General features: G+C 42.1%; 1 protein-coding gene across 4 annotated transcripts in view; it reads right to left on the reverse strand.

Moving 5' to 3' along the window:
* Positions 1–22,194, reverse strand: part of epha3 (eph receptor A3) — a 411,842-nt gene that overhangs the window by 119,820 nt on the left and 269,828 nt on the right. For 2 of the 4 annotated variants that reach the window (XM_084022186.1, XM_084022185.1), the window contains exon 2: positions 15,461–15,525. The exons of the other annotated variants lie outside the window; for them this stretch is intronic. In XM_084022186.1, the coding sequence (XP_083878312.1) occupies positions 15,461–15,525 (65 nt within the window). The remainder of the gene's footprint in view (positions 1–15,460; positions 15,526–22,194) is intronic. 4 annotated transcript variants of the gene reach the window in all.

Here is a 22,194-nt window from a genome sequence, read left to right on the forward strand (position 1 = left end):
TTTAACAAAGCTTCGAGGCAGAGTTTTTGCCTCCAGTATTTTTTGTAATCGAGTTACTCGAGTAACTTGAGTAATCATTTCAGCCCTATAATCAACACTTGGTAACTTTATATTTATCAGCAGCTTCAAAACTCACACGCCTGTAAAAACCCTTTCCACCTGCAGGATCAACACTGGCTAAGGGCGTCTCCTTTCAACCTCTTCTCATCTATCTCATTTGCCTAAACGGTGATGTGTCACTCCCCTCCACACACGCTAACTCTGCTTCATCCGAGCTGACACAAAGCGGAGGCCTCTTCCCCCCCAATGGCTCAGGGAAACTGTGCGTGGGAAAAACGAGAGGGAAGGGGCTTGTCGTTTTACATATCTATTTTTGCCAAAGAGACAGGCAAGCAGGCAGTCTGGAATGTCAATGTTTGGCTCAGCGGCCTCTGACTGATGTGAGATCACAGTGACGGCTGCACACAGCGGCACAATGAACACACACACACACACACACACACACACACACACACACACACACACACACACACACACACACACACACACACACACACACACACACACACACACACACACACACACACACACACACACACACACACACAGAGAGAGAGAGAGAGACTGCCAGTAGGTGAGGTAGCCAGGTGCAGACAGCTTAGATAAGACCAGGTCACCCAGGTAGAGGAGAGCATGCTGCAGACACACACACACACACACACACACACACACACACACACACACACACACACACACACATAAACACCGTTTCCCCAGAACATGAACTAATGTCAAGTAATTGTCATTTTATACACTAAACAACAAAAGCAGCGCTCAAACAAGGTTCTTGGGAGCTATTGCAAATGTTACGGTGCTTTATTTTATGAGTGTTTCATAAATGAGAGTTTTCTCTGAGACTTTCATTCCTGCACACCCTCCAACCCATCAGTATTGAAAGCTATTTCTTCTGATCTGCACTCAGTCAAAAGCAGGGGTCTAAGTGGTATCAGCTGGAGTCAATGATAAAGACAAGTCCGGCATTTTAAACCAGAAAAGGTCAGCGCGATCTCATCCGCTCGGTCTCTCAGCCCCAGTTCACTTAGAGTCAAATTTGCTTCATCGGCCTGACACAGGAGCAACGTTTATTTCTGAACAATATTGTATTGATTGAGGCGCAATAATATGCTGCCATCAAGTATTGTTGAAGACATATGAAGGAGTCATTAACTAATACATTTTGGAATAAATCAGGATACATTTTCTCCTGAAGCAACTCCAGTGAGTAGCAGTTTTTTTCTTCAAACTAAACGTTGCTTCAGCAGCCATTTCATTTTCTGCCAAACTCCTGAATATTTCAAAGTGCACCTGAAGGCAGCAGCATTGTGAGGAGACGAGCTTTAATTAAAAGAAATAGTGAAATAACGGCCTCATCTGGAGTAACAATCTAAATATCACTTCAATTAGAATGTTTCAATTAGCTTATTATCCTGTCCTCCCTCTGCAGACAACACACACACACAAACACACCCACGCCACACATTGTCTCTCGCCTGTTTTCACAGTCTGCTGCTCTCTGTTAAGAAGGGGCTCTCGGAGAGACAGCGAGAGGGGGGTGAGACGGAGAGGCAGGGAAAGGAAGAAACTGGGAAGAGAGATATCAAGAGGATGGGGAAGACGAACAGCCATGGAGACATGCGTGTGTTGCAGAACTTCTTCAGGCTTGAGGACCAAATTATATTATTATATATACATAAAAAATCAGAGGACAGTTTCAAGTCAGACTTAAGGATAAAGATTAAAGATGATTGCCACGAACAATGAATTTAATCCAAAAGTGAAACTCAAAAATAGAGAGGAAAAGATAACAAAGCACACCAAGTTTGCAAACCATTACATTTCCAAAGAACGGTCCAAGATTTCAAATGTATTGAGCTAACATGTCCTCTGACAATAATAATAGCATCCATTAATTGTCTTGTCTTTTTGAAAGATGGACTTAAAAAGATTCACCTCATACATTTTCCTGACAGGGAACTTTTTCCTGTTGTGAAAATAATGTCTGTCCTCAGAAAAACTAGAGCATTTGGTTACTTCCCTCCACAGATACATAAAAGAGGTAAACAAAGTAGACAAATTGGCCGTCACAATAACACAATAGAGTCCAACAGCACCACAGACTGCAGCCACTAAAACAATCATGCAGTCGAATCGACGACTCTATAAAACGGTTTCAATAAAAACTGAATGTTCATTATGGTGGGATTTACTGCAGTGCTGTTGTCTTACACTACATTAGTTTTAGTTAGGTGTACCTCATAAAATAGGCAGCATTTATTAGTAAGGCGTTGGCAACAGTCATTTGTAAGGCCTTAACAACTCAATTTAAGAAACTTCAAATTAAACACTGAAATATCCAATCATAAAACAACCGTTATTTTGACTTCTAAATGATGAAGGTTAGGATTAGATTAGGATTCTTTGCCACCTCCAGGATAAACAACGTTGCATTCTGGGTTTTAAGTTTGCCCGGTGCTGTGAGGCTGCCTGTCTGGTAACAGTAGGAGACATCTTCCCTTAACAAAGCCATCTGACTCCAGTCTGTAGCGCTTAAACAAGCCTGACTGGAAACGAGTGCAGACAAAACGGGATTGTCTAGCCTGCTCGATCAATTAGAACGGAGGGAGCAGCTGAGAGATGGGCAGAGAAAGTGCGTGGTGAGGCCCTGCTTTCAGCATCCGCGGAATTTGTACAAAATGTTAAGTGCATTTTAGAGAGCTTGCCAGACGAAGCGTTCGTCTCCAGTGAAACCAAATCCCCTCCTAACGGGAAGCATCTTCTGACCCCGAACGCCCCCTACACAGCTTCCCATGTAGGATCCAAGATCTAGACGGAAGTTTGCCTTGAGAGCCGAGAAGCTCCTTCCTCTGTCTCGGCTTGTAAAAAAGACAAAGGGGATGAACTGGAGCTTCAGGGGAGGAATCTTAGCCAAGGGACTCTGTTCTATTTCATTGAAGAAGTTAAAGAATGTAGATGAGAAATAACCACATGCAGTAAAAGTACATTTGGAATTATTTGCATGAATACGTTCCAGTATAAAAACTGAATATAACTCTTGATATAATACACCTCTGTATGATAGCTGTTAAATCTGTTGTTGAGCCTATAAGGACTCTGCTGCAGCAAACAGTTAATGTTAACTAGCTGGATTTATTGTTCGCAGTGCATCATTATCAGGAGAAAACTAGTTTACACGTGTACAGCACCGATCAGGTCCAGATTGGGAAGCAAGTAACAGGTGTTGTTGTTGCTGTGTGGCGTTAATGAGCTGATAAATGATAATGTGATGTCAGATCGGTGTATTGAACTCACTCGCATTTTTAAATCCTAGCATTGCTCTCAGAATAACTAATACAATCATACTATAGTACAGTATATATTATATACATCGCCAGTGATCCGTCTTAGTTTCACCTTCTCCCCACGTTTGTCGTTTACAAGTGGGTTTTGAAAGCTCGGGGAGAAATGATTAGATGCGGGGACTTTGCCATTGGGTTTTGTAAATTGAAACCAAGGGTGAAAGTGAGGAGAGAGGAGGGAGGAAGGAGGCGGTTTTGTCTTGTGGTGCTGCGATCAATCTTCTAGCCCAGCATTTTGTTATAACATGCAGCAGAACTCCTATTCATCCATACCCTGCACTGGTTTGAATCGGGATTGAGGAGGTTTGGGAGGCTGCCGGTGACTCATATTCAGGTTGAGTGAGCTGAAAAAAAGGTGTTCTGTTTCCCCCCCATGAGCAGTTTTACATAGTAAGATGCAAACTTGCCCATTTCTCACCGTCTGCCTCTGTGCAGGGGACTGGGGTAAACACAAACTTTGATATGGATGCAAATGATTTGAACCCACTGGAAAACCATTTGACTTCTCCCATATGCAAGGTAACCATTTCAATTTTCGGCATGACAGCGTACGTGACCTTCACCAGCTGCAGCGGCGCACTGATGCAGCAGCTGGAGCGCCTGTAAAGGGTGTAATCCGTGTGTAACCCAGATGGATGACGGTCATCTTTATTGTATGAAGTCCTGCTGAGATGCAACAACGTGTCTCCAAAGAGGCGACTGACTGATGGGTGGGATGGTGAATGATAAAGGAGGGCAGGAGGAGCGAGATGACAAACACTCGGGCAGATTATGAGTGTGTTATCTCCGAGTGTGAAATATGATACTTTTACAGTATGTTGTTCTCTATGGGTGTGATTACAGGTGGTTAATACGGGTTAACCCAGAGCTCCTCCTGGTTCAGAAAAGAGCTTTTCACTGTATGCTGTTCACAGCATGAAACGTTCCAGGAACTAAAACCTTGGAAAAACATATACTAAGGCCAGATCTGCTGACCCTTCCAAAGTCACAGACGTGCCACCCGCTAAGTTCGCAAAGGCTCAGAACATTCCCACCGTGAAATCAGCCAGCATTCGAGGGCTTTTCCTCCAATTTATGCAACCTTCCCATAAGTCCACAATTTTGCAGACAAAGGACTCGGGTTAAACGAGTGATGCAGGGGTGCCTGGGTGGCCGAGGGTTAAGGCAATGACCATAAATTGCAAAATCTGCAGGTCCAGTCGGGAAAAATGTGCTGATCATCATTCCTTATCCATCCCTCTCTCTTCCTGTCTGCTATCTAATAAATGTTGATTTGACAGTGAATGAATATGTCACTTTATTTGACTATACATTATTATTGTCGGATGCCCACTGTCACATCTCCATCAAAGTATTGTAATTTTACACAGTGGTGTCCCATACCTCCTACACTTTCCTTTATTTATTGTATGCTTCTTATTGTTAATATTTGGTAAGGTTTAGTGTTCTCCAGCATTGCTTACCTCTTACACGGCTAAAGGGATAAAATGGACATATTAAAATTGTTGATTGATAAATTTCAATAAAGTGATGTGCCTAACATTTACAAATGATCTAATTAGCAGTGATTTCTTGTAGTTCTGCTGTTAATTATGCAGTTTACACTCCAGCTTGTTGTTCTATTGACTCCATTGATCAAACAAGGTGTCTGAAATGTCAACTTTGCGTTGATTAATATCTGTTCGGAACTTTTTTCTTTCCATTTGAAAGTGTCAGGTTGGATTTTCTTTCATGGCTCTTTCAGTATCTCATCTTTTCAGCCTCCCCCCCTCAAAAAACCACAATAGGTGAAGATACATTTAGTACTATTTGACGAGATAATACAATAAACCATATGTACAGTAGACTTGGAGTTACATGGCAGTGTGTGTGCACATCTTCCCTTGGTTTTCTATCAGACCATAGAGAGTGTGACAAATGGATGTGTCAAAGCTTGATGGAGCACCGTGATTGCTCTGCTAGGCACAGAGCTATTACAAGACTATATAGACAGCCCCAAAGAAAAATCCTGTTTCAATCAACCGCACATAATCTGGGAGACAAAGAGAGATGTTCAACTGTTGATAGGAAGTGTCGGCCTCTCGCCCTGATCGTTTTCTAATGCTGAATTTAAATCCAGAAGCATCTCAGAAAGCTGAATTTGGATCGCTCGAGCAGAGAGACACCTGGAAATGATATCTTGGACATGGGAAAGTAATCATATCCAGAGTTGCTCCAGTGACAATGAATAGAATACTGATTTTCTTTTTTTTAGACCCGTTAGTGGTTCACAGCTCAAAGTAAACGTTTTTCTGTCGATCTAAATGTACAAACGGTACAGTTTCCACCAGGTGTACAGAAATAAAATTCCGTATGTAAGTTCTAGTGCAGACTTTTGACAAACTTTGAATATAAATGATTACCAAGTCTCCCAACACCACACTGAAATCATTGTTCCACTTAGACATCTCAAATGTCAGAGATATTGTACAGGCAGTAATTTAGCAGGATTATGCACATGGACTTTGTCAGGGCTTAACGGCATTAACATATTTGAAAAAAAAATGTATAAAGGTTTTAATACAAGATAGAAATACAAAGAAAACCATGGCAAATTAACAGCACCTGGATCAGTCAGAGAAGCATCTGTGACTAGCATCATGACCACAATGTATCATGTACAACACAAAGATGAACAAATGTGATTAAAAAAATCTTGGTTTAACCTCTAACCAACAATGTATTCAATATAAGTCCCTCAAAGAAGATACAACCATTGCTGAGTACTTCCACTTATACTTCCATGTTCCTCGGCCGGGTTAGCCAAGTGTTCGTCTAGTGTGACCGGGATGTAATGTCTTTTTAGGGGGCTGTGATCAACCTGCTGACTCTGCTGTAAATGCATTGCTAGTAAAGTGCAGAGTTGAGGTTCAGGTTTGGAATACAGAAGACCTGCTTCTGTGTCACCGTAATATATTTTTCAGATGCATGTCATTGAAACAGACACGAGTAAACAGCCTAGTAGAGATAAAGCACTGTGACCTTCGGAAGGTTTCTCTCTCTCTCTTGGCAACCTCACTGTTCTTCTGAAGTGTGTGCACATGAGTGAACAATACAGTGTGTGTGTGTGTGTGTGTGTGTGTGTGCGTGTGCATGAACAAAGAGAAAGACAGAAAGTAACTGGTGATGAAAAATACCCCTGATTTACCTGAATGTGTAGAATAGAGAAAAGAAGAGAGAATGTCAATGATTAAAAATCAGTTTGTATTGTATTCCGTGGGTCTCGTCAGTGTTTCTTCTTATTACAGAGTTCTCGTCGGGTTCCAAGAGGAGCAGAGCCGAGGCCCACTCTTCCTGACTGACTGCAGTACCAGAACCAGACCAGACCAGGTTCCCCACTCTCCCCGGTACAATAAGAAACCACTTAAGGATCCGTTTAATAAAAATAAAATAACACTGAAGTATAGATAATGAAGTCAGCTTTTTATATATTGATTTTATTTACAACACTGTACACAAGTTTCGAAGATATATTATGAGCTCAAAGAGCCATTTTCTCTCTGTTTGAATGTATATGAACAACTCTAACTGTCTGTCTTAATGGCGGCCTTACTGTCTGAATATATAACCTCTGATTATCTGCTTGTGTGCTAATGCACGATTGACTGCTTGAATACGGGTATAGCTGTGTAACTGCTTGCCTAACTACCTGTAAAAACACAGAATGGGCTCCTGGCTTTAACCTCTCCTTGTCCTGCTGTCTGTCTCTTTGTCTCCGTTTCCCTTTGGCTGACCATTTAGACCGAGCAGAGACGTTTTGGTCTGCATTTGATGGCTCATCTTAAACCAAAAAACACAGTTTTTCCCAGCTTCCAGTACCATTGATGTCAATATACAGTAGGACGAGCGGAGGGCGTAAGTGTGGTCAAACTCTATGGATCTCACAGAAGTGATATTTCCACAACTGCTTAAAGGTGCAGTGTTTGGCGTCAATGGAAATTCACAAACGCAATTCTTGTGTGTGTTATTGTGAAGTTACATTAGTGACGCATTTATGTATTTTACTTACTTTCCTTACTTTAAGCCCAACCATGTGCCAGACCACAACTCTGTTGGTTTTGTGTTGCAAGATCATCATCAAAGAGTGGATTTACAGAGAGATGATTCTCTCCAACAATCTTTGGCTGACTCCAATGTGCAGAGAGCATACCGACTACAGCAGTTAAGTAACAATTTGGCCTGGGGGTTATTTCAAATCAGCTGAATCAAAATACGGAAATTATTCGACAATTATTAGTGTCATTGCTTCGTCATCCAGCTGTGACAAAGCCACGACTCGCCTCACTCTGCTTCAGATTGGCTAGTACCCGTCGGCTACATGCATTGGCTTGGTTAGGTTTAGGCAAGAGGAATGACATTGGTTAAGGTAACAATACCAGAGTAAGCCAATCAGAGGCAGAGGAGGGTGGGTATTGCTTCCTGGAGAGCTTTGAGCAGTGGAGAAAAAACAAATAACACTAACGATAACCCCACACATGACAGCGAAGATCATACCCAATTCATTAGCCTTTCTGAGATCATTAGCATCTGATTAAATTTTTTCTGACATAAAATGAGGGCTGCAGATTTAGTCTCCCATTTATTTCATCATAGTTACAATTGTGTCATTGTTAATATGGACAGGGAAATTATTATTAGTTATTACTTTATTATTGTATTAAGACTTCAGTTTTTGTTCTAAAAGTAGGCCTGCAAACATTGTAACAGCAGCATTCAGAGCTTCTCAAAGGAAACACAAGTCTGTCGCTCTAAACTCTTACAGCAACCACATTCGTCCCATATTCATGTATTCAACTCCTGCATTCGGTGAGGCGCTAATAACCTCCTCACTCTTCCCTCCCCTTATTTTTCTCCTCTTCTTGCCATTTGCATCCATCCCGTGCCTCGACCCCCCCTCACCCATCCACTCTTCCTCTAACTCAGCTTCACTGTATTCCTCACACGGTGAGGGTAAGCCCAAAATGCTGTCAGAATATGTTCTGCTGTCAGCGAGATGCCGAGTGGGAGCGCATTAGATATTGGCCTCGGTGTGTCCCTGACAAGAAACAAGCCAATTAAGGAATCCCCCGGCACTGCTTAAGCCCGGTTATGGCAGAGGTCCCTGAGACGAACACTGGTGTGCTAAATCATCATACCTTTTTTATATTAGAGCCTCCGTGGGGAGAAGTGGAGTGATTCTGGATTATCCCCCCCCCCACACTCTTTCTTTCTCACAGCGCTGCCGGCCATCACTCAGCAGCACGCCTTAGAGAAGTTTATCTGAGCTATGAAGGACACTGACATACAGATTTCCCTCTCTCTCTTCCCCTCTCTCTTGTTCAGGGCTCACTCTCAAGCCTAATAATATTAGGGATGGAGGAAGTGCTTTGAGATAAGCTTTAGGTTGCAAAGTTGCAATCAATTACTGTGGATAAATATTGCAATAGAAAGATTACGGATTAGTATAGGGGGGCAAGTAAAGAGGCATGAGAGGCGTGCAAATGCTTTGGAGTGTGTAAGCTCCTCAATGTGTGTCATCTTACTCACTTTCACTCTTTGTATCCAATCACTCCCTGACATGGCGTCCTATCTGCCTCTCTATCCCTTTCGCCCTCTTTTCAGCCCCCCACCCCCCCTAAAAACTTTCCCCCCAAACTGACAGACCGATTTGAGCTGCCTGAGCTTACTCTTGTTGTATTGGGAGAACGATAAAGAAAGCTGGGTATTATCGTGCGCCATCACACAATAACGCAGTGGGAGTCTGCGTGATGGATGTTGAAGCTACAGTAGGAAAATCATAATAACGATTTGGAATCCAAAACTCTATGATAAGATACTTTGCCTCCCCAGCCTGTTACTCCCAGGTCCCCTTTGTTTCTACTATGACAGCATTCTACTTAAAACAAGTGGCATTGATTTTTTTTGGCGGAACTTGAAGTCAAAGAGGAATAAGATATAAAATGTACAAATAACACAACATATTAACCACTCCAAGTAGGATTCTAACAATTGTAAAAAGAAAAAGAAAAAAAAAAAAACAATACATTGTACATAATCTTAAAATGGCGTATTAGGGCCACTGTCGAGAAAAAAAAAAAAAAAACGGAGCCGAGAGAGGTGGGCAATATTCTGAGATTAAAAGTCACAAATTTGCTAGTTGTAAAGTGGCAAATTTGCGAGTTTTAAAGTGCCAAATTTGCAACTTTATAAGTCACAAATTTGCTAGTTTTAAAGCTTAGGCAAACCACCCGATCAACAAACACACATAAAATGACAATTTGGCCCATATAAAATTAACCAAAAATAACGATCTACAGCCATCACCCTAAGGACCTTAGTAAAGCATTGTCGGAAGTTTGGATGGATTAATTAGAAAGATAAAAGCGACATTCATGGGAAGTTAGCTCGCATAAATGCCGGTTGTTAGCATCTTTTTCGTAAATTTGCGACTTTTAAAGTCGCAAATTTGTCACTTTATAACTAGGAGATTTGTGACTTTTAATCTCAGAATATTGCCCACCTCTCTCGGCTCCGTTTTTTTTTTTTCGACAGTGGCCCTTATACACCGTCGTATAATCTCAAGTAGAAGGATAAGACACACTCCACAGTCCCTTTAATGAGTAAGGGCAGCACATAATGAACGCTTAGCAAAGAGGTCTGGAGGACACATGGAAATATACAAAGACAAATGTCCTTTTTTGGAACACAAACTACTCTGTTGCATCAGACTATTTTATAGCTTACATTCAAAACCCTGCATCGCATCAATCTAACGCACACAGAGACAAATGTCTTGCTCTGAGCTGAGCACTTATGAGGTATCGAGGTTGCACAGCCAAATATTTGAGTGAGCGGCGTCCTGGCAGCAGTAAACCAATGTGCCAGCATTGTGCTCCCCGCTGACAGAGCGCTGTGTTTATTTGCCCCGGGTAGATTTGACTTATTGGCTGCTTGGGATCTGAGACAATAGATCAACAATAGGATTACCCCCGCCTCCCACCCCCCCTTTATGATGGACAACCATCATTGTTGTCTTCCAACCTGCCTACGCTCCGTTGACATTATGATGTCAATGAGTGAAAACAAAAGGCAACATTAGGCATTCTTAATCCCTTAAAGCTGTTTCATGTAATTTAATAAATAAACTGCTCCCCTCTCTGCTCCGCTCCCCCCACTTCCCACCCACCAGTGGGAAATGATTCATGCATATTTCAACAGTGTGTCTGCCCATTCTGAGTGGAGCTTATTGTGGCTGCATGCAGACGCCAAATCAACCCTCTTTTCCCTTCTCCTCTCTCCCGTCTCTCTCTCTCACTCACCCCTCAGACGCCCTGTTCTTCATCACTATTCGGCATTTCACAACATGGAGAAAGACTGAGAACAGAGACACACATCTTTGCGTCACGATGACAACCTCTCAGCGTCTTTGCCCAATGACGAATCGGCTTGCCATTGGCGTCCTCAAGCACGCTCAATTATTACTTTCTGCCGGCAGAAAAAGTTTGCAGAGTCAAAGTCCTTGAAAGACAGGGGATACATCAATTGCTGTTCAATATGCACAAATCTAATGAGTAAAACCTTTCAGGGTGAATGTGTTTTCTAACTCCGAGGATATTCCCACATTCAGCAAAGTCATTAACAAACATAACGGCTTTTGCATGGTTTCCCCTTGTGGGCCAATTGAAACAGGTCTATTTACTCTCCAAGCAGAGGTAAAATAATCAAAAGGGCACCTTGCAGTGAAGGCTGGGCATGACCAAGACGTATGATCAGGTTTATAGTGTGTAAACACCTGTTTGCAGCTTTCCAGTGTGCAGGAGATGCCAGGGGTATAGACCGACAGGGAAATGCATTCTAGTGCTAGGGGAGACCAAGCACAATTAATTGATTGAAGGGTCTTCGTCTTTGCCTTTAATTTACACTTTAATGAAAACTATTCCCAGGCAGCTGTGATAATCACACCTCGGTACACCCATAGCAAGGAATTCACAGTCCAGCATTACTGATGAACGCCTACACCAACCAGACTGACAGCTTAATCATACCTGTAACTCTCACATTATTGTCTTTCAAATCCTCTCAAAAGATTGAAAATGAGGTTGAGAGGAGCAGAGATGTGGAATTTTATTAAAATCACACATTTGCCTCGTGGGTAAGTGTTGCAGAGAAGAGGAGGGCTTTTAACCTGCTTCCAAGAGATATTATATTGTGCTTCAAACTTGGCTGTAGTAGGAACACAACTGTTTCTCAAAAGTTGTTTTATACAAAAAGGAAAATCAGACTCTATGGCAACATTATTTCTTGTCCAGCCCCAAATGGGAACTAGTTATTTAGTATAGTACCGAAAAAACCTGAATAATGTACAATTTCTCAACTAATTTATTCTCATAGCATAATATAACCAGTCCCTGTCTGTCCCAGTATAACCAGTCCACTTGGCCTCTCTAATTCCACTCAGGTATTACCAGTGTTAAACAACAGAAAGTAATCACACACCGAACTGGAGGAAAAGGTTCCTCAGTGAATGCAGAAGTAACTGCTGGAGGATCCACTAAGGGCATGTTAGCATTAAGCATGTTAGCCAGACCCAGTGTGACACTACTGTACGGATCAGGAACATCGTGGGTGTGTCACTTCACATGCTCACTTGTGGTGCTTTAAATCAATCATTAACTAAGACCCATGCAACATTTTTAACTACAACTCACTACAGTCATGCTAATTAAACCTGACCCCCCCATGTGATCCAATTTGATTTTGCTTAAATGGCCCTGGCCCAGGCTGCACGGTGGTGTAGTGGGTAGCACTCTCGCCTCACAGCAAGAGGGTTCCGGGTTCGATTCCCGGGTCGGCCCGGGTTCCTTCTGTGTGGAGTTTGCATGTTCTCCCCGTGTAAGGGTGTGTTCTCTCCGGGTTCTCCGGCTTCCTCCCACAGTCCAAAGACATGCAGGATGGGGATAGGTTGATTGATGACTCTAAATTGCCCGTAGGTGTGAATGTGAGCGTGAATGGTTGTTTGTCTCTACATGTTAGCCCTGTGATAGACTGGCGTCCTGTCCAGGGTGTACCCTGCCTTCGCCCAATGATAGCTGGGATCGGCTCCAGCCCCCCCCGCGACCCTGAATACAGGATAAGCGGTAGAAAATGGATGGATGGCCCTGGCCCAGTTTACGGGCTTTTTCATTTAGGCTACTTGTTTTAACACTTAAACGGATGCGACTTGAGTGTAGCAAAGTACTATACTTATAGTAAACAAAAAAAACTAGTCTAACCTACAAGTACACAAAAGGTAACGTTGTTACAGTAATGAGTGTAGATACAATTAATTTTTCATAGATTTTGTATTTTTGGTTGGTATGTGATGCTTTGGCCCATAAAGAGTGAGAAATCCAGAATCCCACATTTGCACCCCGTCAAATGCAGAATGCCACAGTGTCCTGTGTTATAATGCTGGCACACCACCACTCTTCTACAAAACCACTCACCTCCCTCTCTTTACAGGGGTTGTTTTCTGGCTTTTGATTAAAAAAAACCCATCCATGAATAAACACCCCAATTTCCACTTCACCTTCAAATTAATATCATCTAACCAGCTATATTCCTCGCAAACACCAGGCAATCATGTCGGAGCAGTTACTGCATATGGAATTATTTTGGGATGTCCATTGGGCAGGACTGACTGACAGCAGTCGATACCCAGAACTGGAACCAGTGTCTGACTGATAGGCAGCTACATGGCGCGCTGCTGTATCGGCCTGATACCAGGCTGTGTCTAATATGGTGGGGATTGACTTCCTCTTGCCGGCTTCCCGGTAGTAAGGGGGATTTAAACTATTTTACCTCCCCCCAGATCTTCACACCTTCCCTCAGGCCCACTCACCTCGGTGCCTTAAATATTAATGGTAAATCCGAGGATCGTGGATGAGTGAGGGTGGGAGAGGGCTGACAGCTTAATCATGGGAGGCAGCAGCCTCCCTCTCTCCTCTTCCTTAACGCTGTGGGCGGCTGTCACCACGACCTACATGATGTAATCACCTCCATAACCCTGATATGGGCCACCAAGGGCCTTGCAGGGAGAGATAGAGAAAGGCTGGGGGACCTTAGGGATCTTCCAGTCCAGCAAAGGATCATTTAAAGTCAAAACCCAAAGAAACTTACTGTGGCAAATGTTGCATGCCAAGGATAGAGGAAACACTGAATAGCAACAAAAAAGAAAAGAAAAAAAGTACACGTGTGTCAGGACATTCAAACCATTAACAGAACAAGAGTAAGAGCTGTTAGAACTGTCTGTGTTGCTACTTTATTCAGCCCACTTGCATCACTAGCGGCTTCTGTTTTTCTGATCCCTATCATCTCCAGATCACAACTTATTCATCTTGTTTTTTTTTTGCTTTTTACAGATATTACACTCATGATAACGGCCTTCCCGTGAGATGCACAATGAGTTCATCAACCCCTGTAAATTTTGTTTTGCAGCGAGTTTATATGCCAACTGTGTACTTCCTCTATGTTACCTGGACTCGTGTTTGAGCCCTCAGATATTACAAACACGGGTTTATGGCAGAGATATTCTAATGGTAAGGAACTTCATTATTCCCAGGATGAACTTTCACTGAGTCCTTTTTTTTATTTTGGATATGTTGGGAATTTTTGGCACTACGGAACCTGTCATGCTTTGGGTGATGTAAACACTCATAGAGACTGATTAGCTATAGATTACACCTCAAGCCTGTTAATGTTTAATGTGTGGGAGAATCTACACCATGGAATGGCATTCTGTATTACCTCCAAACAATTTCTGCTCTCACTGTAAAAATGTCTTTACGGACAGCGATCAATTAGATCAAAGAAAGAATCATGAAAGAAAATATTTATCTAAACACGACATCTCTCTTCAACAGATCCACTTACTAATCTCTATTAAGTCATATGAGATCACAGCGGATAAGATGTGATGTAACTGCAACCACAGGCAGTAACCTCATTGACTAAAGCTTTGACATTTTAAATGATACATAAAAGAAGGTTAAAGCCCCGGGCATTTTCCGAACAATAAACAGACCTACAAACTCTGGAGAAGTGAAAAAGGTGACAACATGCAAAACTAAAACCCTCTTCATTCACTTCTACTACCCTGGTTGACATAAAAAAGGTGACTGTAGCCAAAAGGTGACCAGTTTGCAGGTGTGAATAAACCATGGATTCGTTACCCTTACATCCTGAGAGTTTAACACTGTCAAAACAAGGACTGAATTTAGTCAGTTGCATGGACGCAGTTGGATAGCCTCCACCTCTACCCCGTCATCAGTCTCCATCTTTAACTGGACGGTGTCGTAATTAACCGGTGTGGAGACAAAACCAGCACAAAGAGGTTCTGCATTTGTTGCTCACTCTATAACAAGTGGACTTTATAGAGTCGGTCCCTCGGGTATTATGATGAGAGGTTTTGACGCAACATTTTTTTCTAATCTGAAGATGATACAGTTTCTTGTCAGCATATGTTTCATTATGATGACACCTTCAGTTTGGCACTCGCTGCCATTTCCAAAGGTCTGATTTGTCAACCGAACAAGATACTGTTGTGGAGCTGGAGGCACTTACTGCAGGAACAGAATGGGAATCCACTTTTAGGTAGTTGACTGACCATAAAACAGAATAAAAAATGGCCAGACTGATGGCAAATGTATACACTTTCCTTTGGCTAACATTTAAAAAGTGAGTGAAATATTTCTTAGGCCCTTGTCGGACACAAACAATTGATAGTGGAAGATTAAGCACCGTGATAAAATCTCCCTTAAATATACCGGCTCATTATCTCTCTCCAAGGTACAGTATTTCCCGCGGGAATGCAGGGGTCAGAACACAAATAAGGATTTGAGAAGGAAAGAGATTGATGATACCCAATCTGACCTGTTACAGGCAATTTAATTGATCTCATTGATGCATAATTGGTCCTGCATTTTGAAGAAGACACACCAGACAGAAAGACTTAAGGCAATAATCGGGCGAAGAGTTGCCCTCCTTACCCCGTTTATAGGATACGTCTTCCATCCGAGCTCTCCAAGCACAGACGTCGTATCCAGCAGCACAACTGAAATGGGAAAAAGAGGCAAGAGGAAAATACAACCATTAGCAATCTGTCAACACACAAAAAAGCCCTATTTTCCTACTGGAAATTGAAATATCAGTCATAAACGTGTTCATTTAGACATTTCTTATATTAACAGAAATGAGTTTCTCGGATTAATATTTATGAGCGTGGCGGCGTATGCAGCGGGAGCAACATTTTTGCCACTTGCGACACAATTTGGGGACTGATGGATTACAGTCAGATTGCTGTCAACAGTCCATTCGCTCCCCTGCCATCCCTTTCCCCCGATCCACAGCGTTACCTCAATCTCACCAACAACAACGCGCTCCTCTTCTGCCTGAGACCATTCAAGAGACATAATCAGGGAAAAAGCCATCCTAGCCTACTTATGCCATGAAAATATGTATTTGTACACGTGAGCAGGAGATCTGGTGACTACAGGGCTGACGAGGGACAGGTGAAACTAATCAGCGCGGGGCAGACAATCAACAAAGGTGGGACAACACACAAAGGCAAGGAAGTAAAGTCAGAGTGAACTTACAAAATAAAACAGGAAACAGCCTAAACAAAAACCCAAGATCATGAGAAATATACAGGGATATTCATTTCGGGACAGCACAATAATATAATTGTCAGTTGACAGTTACTTTTCAAATATTGTTAAAAAGAAAATTTACTCCTGAAGAATTTTGGCATCCTTGACAGTATTTTGTTTTGTTCTCAAGGACAAAAGATTGAATAATTCAGGAGGAAAGTCTCTCTGAGCGATATGTTATTTACAGTTAAAAGGAGCAGACATGGTTTCTTGGATTTTTTCTTTTAACCTAAATGTTCAACACACATTAGGGAATAGACAGTAGACACAGACAAACATGGAGCCCTTCCAGTCAGCCTGTGTGTGTGAAAATACAGTTATGTGCTAATTATATGTGGATGCAATGCCTCATGAAGTTGGTATAAGAAAGCACCTGGTATTCAGAGAGAAAGAAAGGGATGGCTGGCAGAAAAGCAACAACACTAGAGTCGAGAGGCTTGAGCCAATCATTTCTCAAAAGAATCACTCGTCAAAAATATATTATTTGGGAACATTGATTTGGATCTTCAATATCAAGCTGTGGCTCCCACATGCTTTATACGGACACTGATTTCTGACAGATCATAGTGCATTCTGGTACTTAGACTTGGACTGAGTTTTAAGTGTCAGTCAGTCATGAGTGTCCACTTAGAGTTCTGTAAGTGGTCCTCGGGGCGCTCATTATGCCAACACAATTTCATATCAGTGACAGTATTTCCTGAATAAATCTCTATTAACAGCGTAGCTTTGGGATGGATAGTTATCACAATTGAAAGTACATGGTTGGAAGTAGTAGTTTCAATGTTAGAATTAGCAAACTACAATATTGAGGGAGAAGAAACGTGATATTTATATCCGTGACTGTACTCAGACAAGATCAAGGCGAGGATAAAGGAAGAAGGGATATTTTTGAATCTCTCTGTTCCCTAGTTAAGCCAGTACTCCTCCGATGGAGCGTGGTTGATAGACATTGTCCAAGCATGTGTGTGTGCGCATCTGACACCATGGGCCCTAGTTTCGTAGACTAGGCGCAGTCAGCGTGCAGCGCACCTGCGCCACGCCGACGGGGTCTGTCCGCCTGGACTTTGCAAGTTTCGTGCACCGCGCAGGCTCGCGCAGGCACACCTCCCGTCACTCCCACCCGCGCAAGTGGGAAAGAGGGAGGAGAAGAAGGCGTGAGTGGGAGACGATGTTTGGTCCGAGAGGCTGAGTTTCCGTTACGCGTGCCATCCGCCTTTCATCTGACGTCGAATGTGACGGGACAATCTATATAGATATAAATTCACGTGTTGATTCAATTAGTTGCATTAGATAGTGTTTGTTGTGATTATTTATTGCATTTAAATGTGCCTGGAACTGTGGAAACCTGCCTGTGTTGCCCAATTTACCCATAAAGTAGTAAATATGAAGCGACATTAGCATTCATTTGGGGTTGTGTTGCTGGCAAACCCCTACACTCTTTGTAGCTCTGTTTTTGGTCTGCACCAAGTCACTTCTTTAGCTGTGATATCCTCCGCTATGCTCACCAGCTTGTTGGTAATTGTGTCTGTCATGCTGTTCGGTGCTAAACAGAAAGACCTAGTCTAAAATTAGTTCATAAGAGGGTTTTTTTCTGAAAATTGCTGCCTGCTGGGAATGGGTTGATGAGATCAGTGAATGTGAATCAAAACAGTTGCCACACACACACACACACACACACAAACATGCACACACATACACACACAAACATGCACACACACACACACACACACACGCACAGCTCAAATGTTAAATCCTTATTTTACTACTTAAGCACACATTTTTATGCACTCTGGTCTCATTGCCTCACCAACCAAAAATCCATCGACATATGTGAGGAGGGGTAGACGCAATGAACTGCTGAGGTCATGTTAATGGAGCGGGAACTCCTAGGGTGCCTTATTCTTAAACATAATGGCTATGTGTGCTTCCTGAAACCTGGGTTATGGGGGGTTTTAAGGAGAGAGGAAAGTGTTTTCCCTAAGATTGGAAAGTACCATTATAGAACTGTCACTGTGAAAATCCATACACTGTGTGCATGACGGACAGCTGGGGATTGGCAAAATCTGATTTCCTGAGCAAAAGAGAGGAAGAGGGAAAGAGGGTGACATGCTGTGCAGTAAGAGTAAAGTTAAAGAGAGTGAGACAAGTTCATACAGTATATGACAGTTTACTTGTCCTATCTAAGGCTTGATCAATATGCGTTTTGATCAATACCAATATATTAAAAAAAAAACTACTGGCCAGATTTTCATGACACTTGATGGAAGGGTGTAGTATGGGCCAAGGGAGAAACTACTACTTTATGGAGCAGACCTGACTCATGGGGCAAATGCAGAAATTATTCATAACTTTTAACAGTTGACATTGGGAGGTCAGGGGTCTTTGAGAAAGTTTGAGTTTCAAATCCTCTGCTTTATTTGTCAGACCATAAATTGCTCACTTTGCCGACCCAGTTCTTCTTCTGTGTATTCAAGCCAAATTGTAAACATTAAGTTTATCAAATCATATACATCTGGTGAAATCCCACACGGAATAATTTTAAAAATGTAAACACAAAGCATTTAATGACACCTGTACTATTGAATCAGTCTGAGATAAACTGTATAAAATTGACTCCGATTCATGAGAAAACGTAGAAGACGTCTCTATTGATTGTCCATCCTGACCAACACAGCAAACGGAAGGCGTCATGTTGGTCTTTTCATACTCTCCCTTCAAAGTTATCCTCTCTGCTATGCTAGTTTAGTTTAATATCTCCTCCTTGTTGGATGGTTTTTGGATCAGTTCCAGTGTTTTCTTCTCAACAAAGCCGGGGTCTGTGCCATGTCAGTGCCAAAGCCAGGCTGGGAGGACTAGCTGGCAACGCCGATGGTGTTAATGGACACCATTGGCCTACTGTGGACAGGTAAGCAACACTCTCTGGCAGACTGGCTAATTACTAAGAATTGGCCATTTCACACTTCACTTTGCCTTAAATAAAGAACAGCTGATGTACATTAGGAGGCAATGTGGGAAAGTATCCAATAGAGAACATGAACTGAATATGCAATTTATACCATAAAAAAATAAGTTGTGTGAGGTGTTTATTTGAAACAGCTGTTATAAAACTCGGTGATGTATACAACAATGCAGGAGGTGTGACCTCACAACAGCCACAGACAACTACTTATTAATTTGAACGCATAACAGAAACAAGCTTGTTTTAATACAAAATGTAGTGGGAGAGTTTCCATACAACAACAGAAGAGCTAATGTGTGCTAATATATCGGTACATATTTGCATGTGTGTGCACTTTTGCTTGACCGTGTTTGTGTATTCTGGTTTGTACAATAAAACTGCATGCGTGTACATAACCATCCATCCTCTCTCTTCTCTGTTTCTCTCTCTCTCTCTCTATCTCTCCATAGAGTTATCTTTCAGCGAGGCACCCACAGACCCTGCCTTGAGCTGAGGGTCCTTTGGGACTTCCACTGGTTGGATATAAATAGAACATGAGCTGGCCATCTCATAAATATATGGAGCTACTGTGGAATGATGACATCTCCTGTCTGGCCTACAGCCTTCTCAGGCCACACAAACACCTCAAAATAACTACAGCCCTATCGGAAGACCCAAAGGCACTATACCAGTGTTACATCATGTAAATTGGGAACAACAGTGACCGTCTGTCTAGGTGGGTTCATCTTCGCCTTGTTCGTGTAAAAACTAAAATGGCACAATTTGGGGTGTTTGATTCTATCCAGGACTGACCTGAATCAAAATGCCATCTGATTTATTGAATTAAGAAGTTTAGAAACATCCATCATTATGGTAAATTAGGTAGGCTTACATTATATGCATTTGCTTATAGAAACATTGGTTTCTGTTTAGACTTTTTTCTTCTTCTAGTAGACTAAAGCAAGCTTTGCTTCTCAGAGAACTTTGAATTTGCAGGCCCCCTGCATACCCATTTAGGTGAACAGCAAGTCTTGTTAAAAGACAAACAACAGCATTTGATGAACCGAGCCTTGTGATAATTGATTTCAGTGAGGATCACACACCGTCATTTAGTGGTTTAAACAAAGCGCCGGGCTCTCAAAAGAGGGGAAGATATACCGTGAAATGGAAGACTATCCATAACCGAGGCATCCTGACAGGCATGACAATATTTTCAGCACACTCTCCATCAGCAATGTCAGCTGTTTTCAATCAGCATTCAAAGGCAAAACCCCTATATTGATATCAGTGATTAGGATGTAGCAGTGTTCCGTTGTATTAGTTTTAAATCACTCTAAATATACAATACATTCATGGAGTATATTACTCAAAGCAAAGCATGCCATAAGTTTGTATCGTAATTTCCAACAATGCATAATGCTATTATGTCTCGCTGGAGCATCAGTCTTCAAACTTTAAAGTGATGAATTAAAATGATTTGACACCTTTGATAGATGTGTAGGCAAACACATGCAACGTGTAGTTAATTGGCTGAGATATGACACTCCCAGCGTGGTCCATTTAATAGCAAAGCTAATTCATAAAAAATGACAGTTCAAAATTAAACAGCATTCACCGCGGCATATTTGCTTGACTATTCATGACTGATGGGGGTTATTTGACTCCAGTGTAAAGTGGGAAGTGGATCTTGCTCACCAGGCGGCCGTAAAGCTCGCATACAGTACAACTCAACAATCATTATCTTAATGCAGGAATGCCTTTGAGGAAAGCAGAGCTCCAACAAAATTAACGGTCTCCAGCCTGGAGTCATCTCAATCTCATCTCTCTAGGTAAGGGACCGGAAAGGCATTTTATTATTACATGTGCTCCACCTAACGTAAGGTAAGGTCACTTAGATAAAAGCCCTAACATAATGTATACACGCACAACTGTACATTTATGAAGGACAATCTAAAAACTATCCCAATATTGTTTTATTATGAAATAGGGCTTTCAGAATAAAACTGATGGTGAATATATATCATGTTCTTGCTCCTGTTCAATAAGAATCCACATCATCACAACACGCACTGTGGCTTGCGTGTCAAAGGTGCAGAGTTAACATTTTTTTTTTTTTTTTTTGCAACTGCTCGGATTGACTGATTGATTGATTTTCCTTGACAGCACACTGCTGGTGAATATCTCCTTCATCCACAGCAACGATGGTGATCTTGGAGATCTGCGGGTGGTGCCATTCAGAGCAAAGGAGCTTTAATCGGCCATCCACGTCAATCAATGGAAAGAACCGCATTACTGTGAGGATGATTTCATAGCTGAATCCTTTTCAGTCTTGCGATCTGCCTCCTGTGCGCCGCTGACTGGCTTCAAACGTTCAAGGGGTCCAGCAATGCGTCATTGAGATGCATTTGACCAACATAAACATAATTCACGTGCGGTGCTTTGATCCGACTTATCCATTTCCCACAGACAGATTGCTGTCTCGACTTTTCATGCCTGAATCTCTCATTTAGTATAAAATAAAACAATCTGAACAATGTCAGAAGTGCGGAACAAAGACATACCCAATTTACTCTACAAGGCTCCAAGAAATCAGGTTATGAAATGAGATTTGTGAATCACGATGAATGTGGCTGCTGCAGACTTCACAAGGGAGGAAAATGGGGAAAAAAAAGATTAAAAAAAGTAAAGACTACGGCAAGAGATCTATTGATGGGGAAAACAGGCTTGTTGGAACTTGGCAGTGAGTGAGTGGAGCTTGGTTAATAACTGTCTGCAATCCCAGTTTGGTTGATGTGAGGGACTATTTGATGTGTTGCTGTGAGAGGAGGCACACAGGCGAGAAGCAAAAAGGTGATTGGTTTTTTATTGTTCTCTAACAGCTGACATCTTGCCCAATTTTGTCTGTGAAATCTCCAATCTTTGGAGTTCTGTTGGTCCGTGTTCAGACGATCAAACTACACACCGGTGTAATGCTGTCTAGGTTTATCCCCATCCTGCGTCTGTAACACAGTGTCCTAAAAACAATGTTTTTCTTTCCATGGTCACGAGGTGGCTGGATCGCAACATGAATTTGGTGCCAAGATACAGAGTTTGATGTGGCAAGACAAGAAGCAGCCGTGCCTTAGCACCCACTGAG

Source organism: Eutrigla gurnardus, assembly GCF_963514095.1.
Source record: "Eutrigla gurnardus genome assembly, chromosome: 12".
Lineage (NCBI taxonomy): Eukaryota > Metazoa > Chordata > Actinopteri > Perciformes > Triglidae > Eutrigla > Eutrigla gurnardus.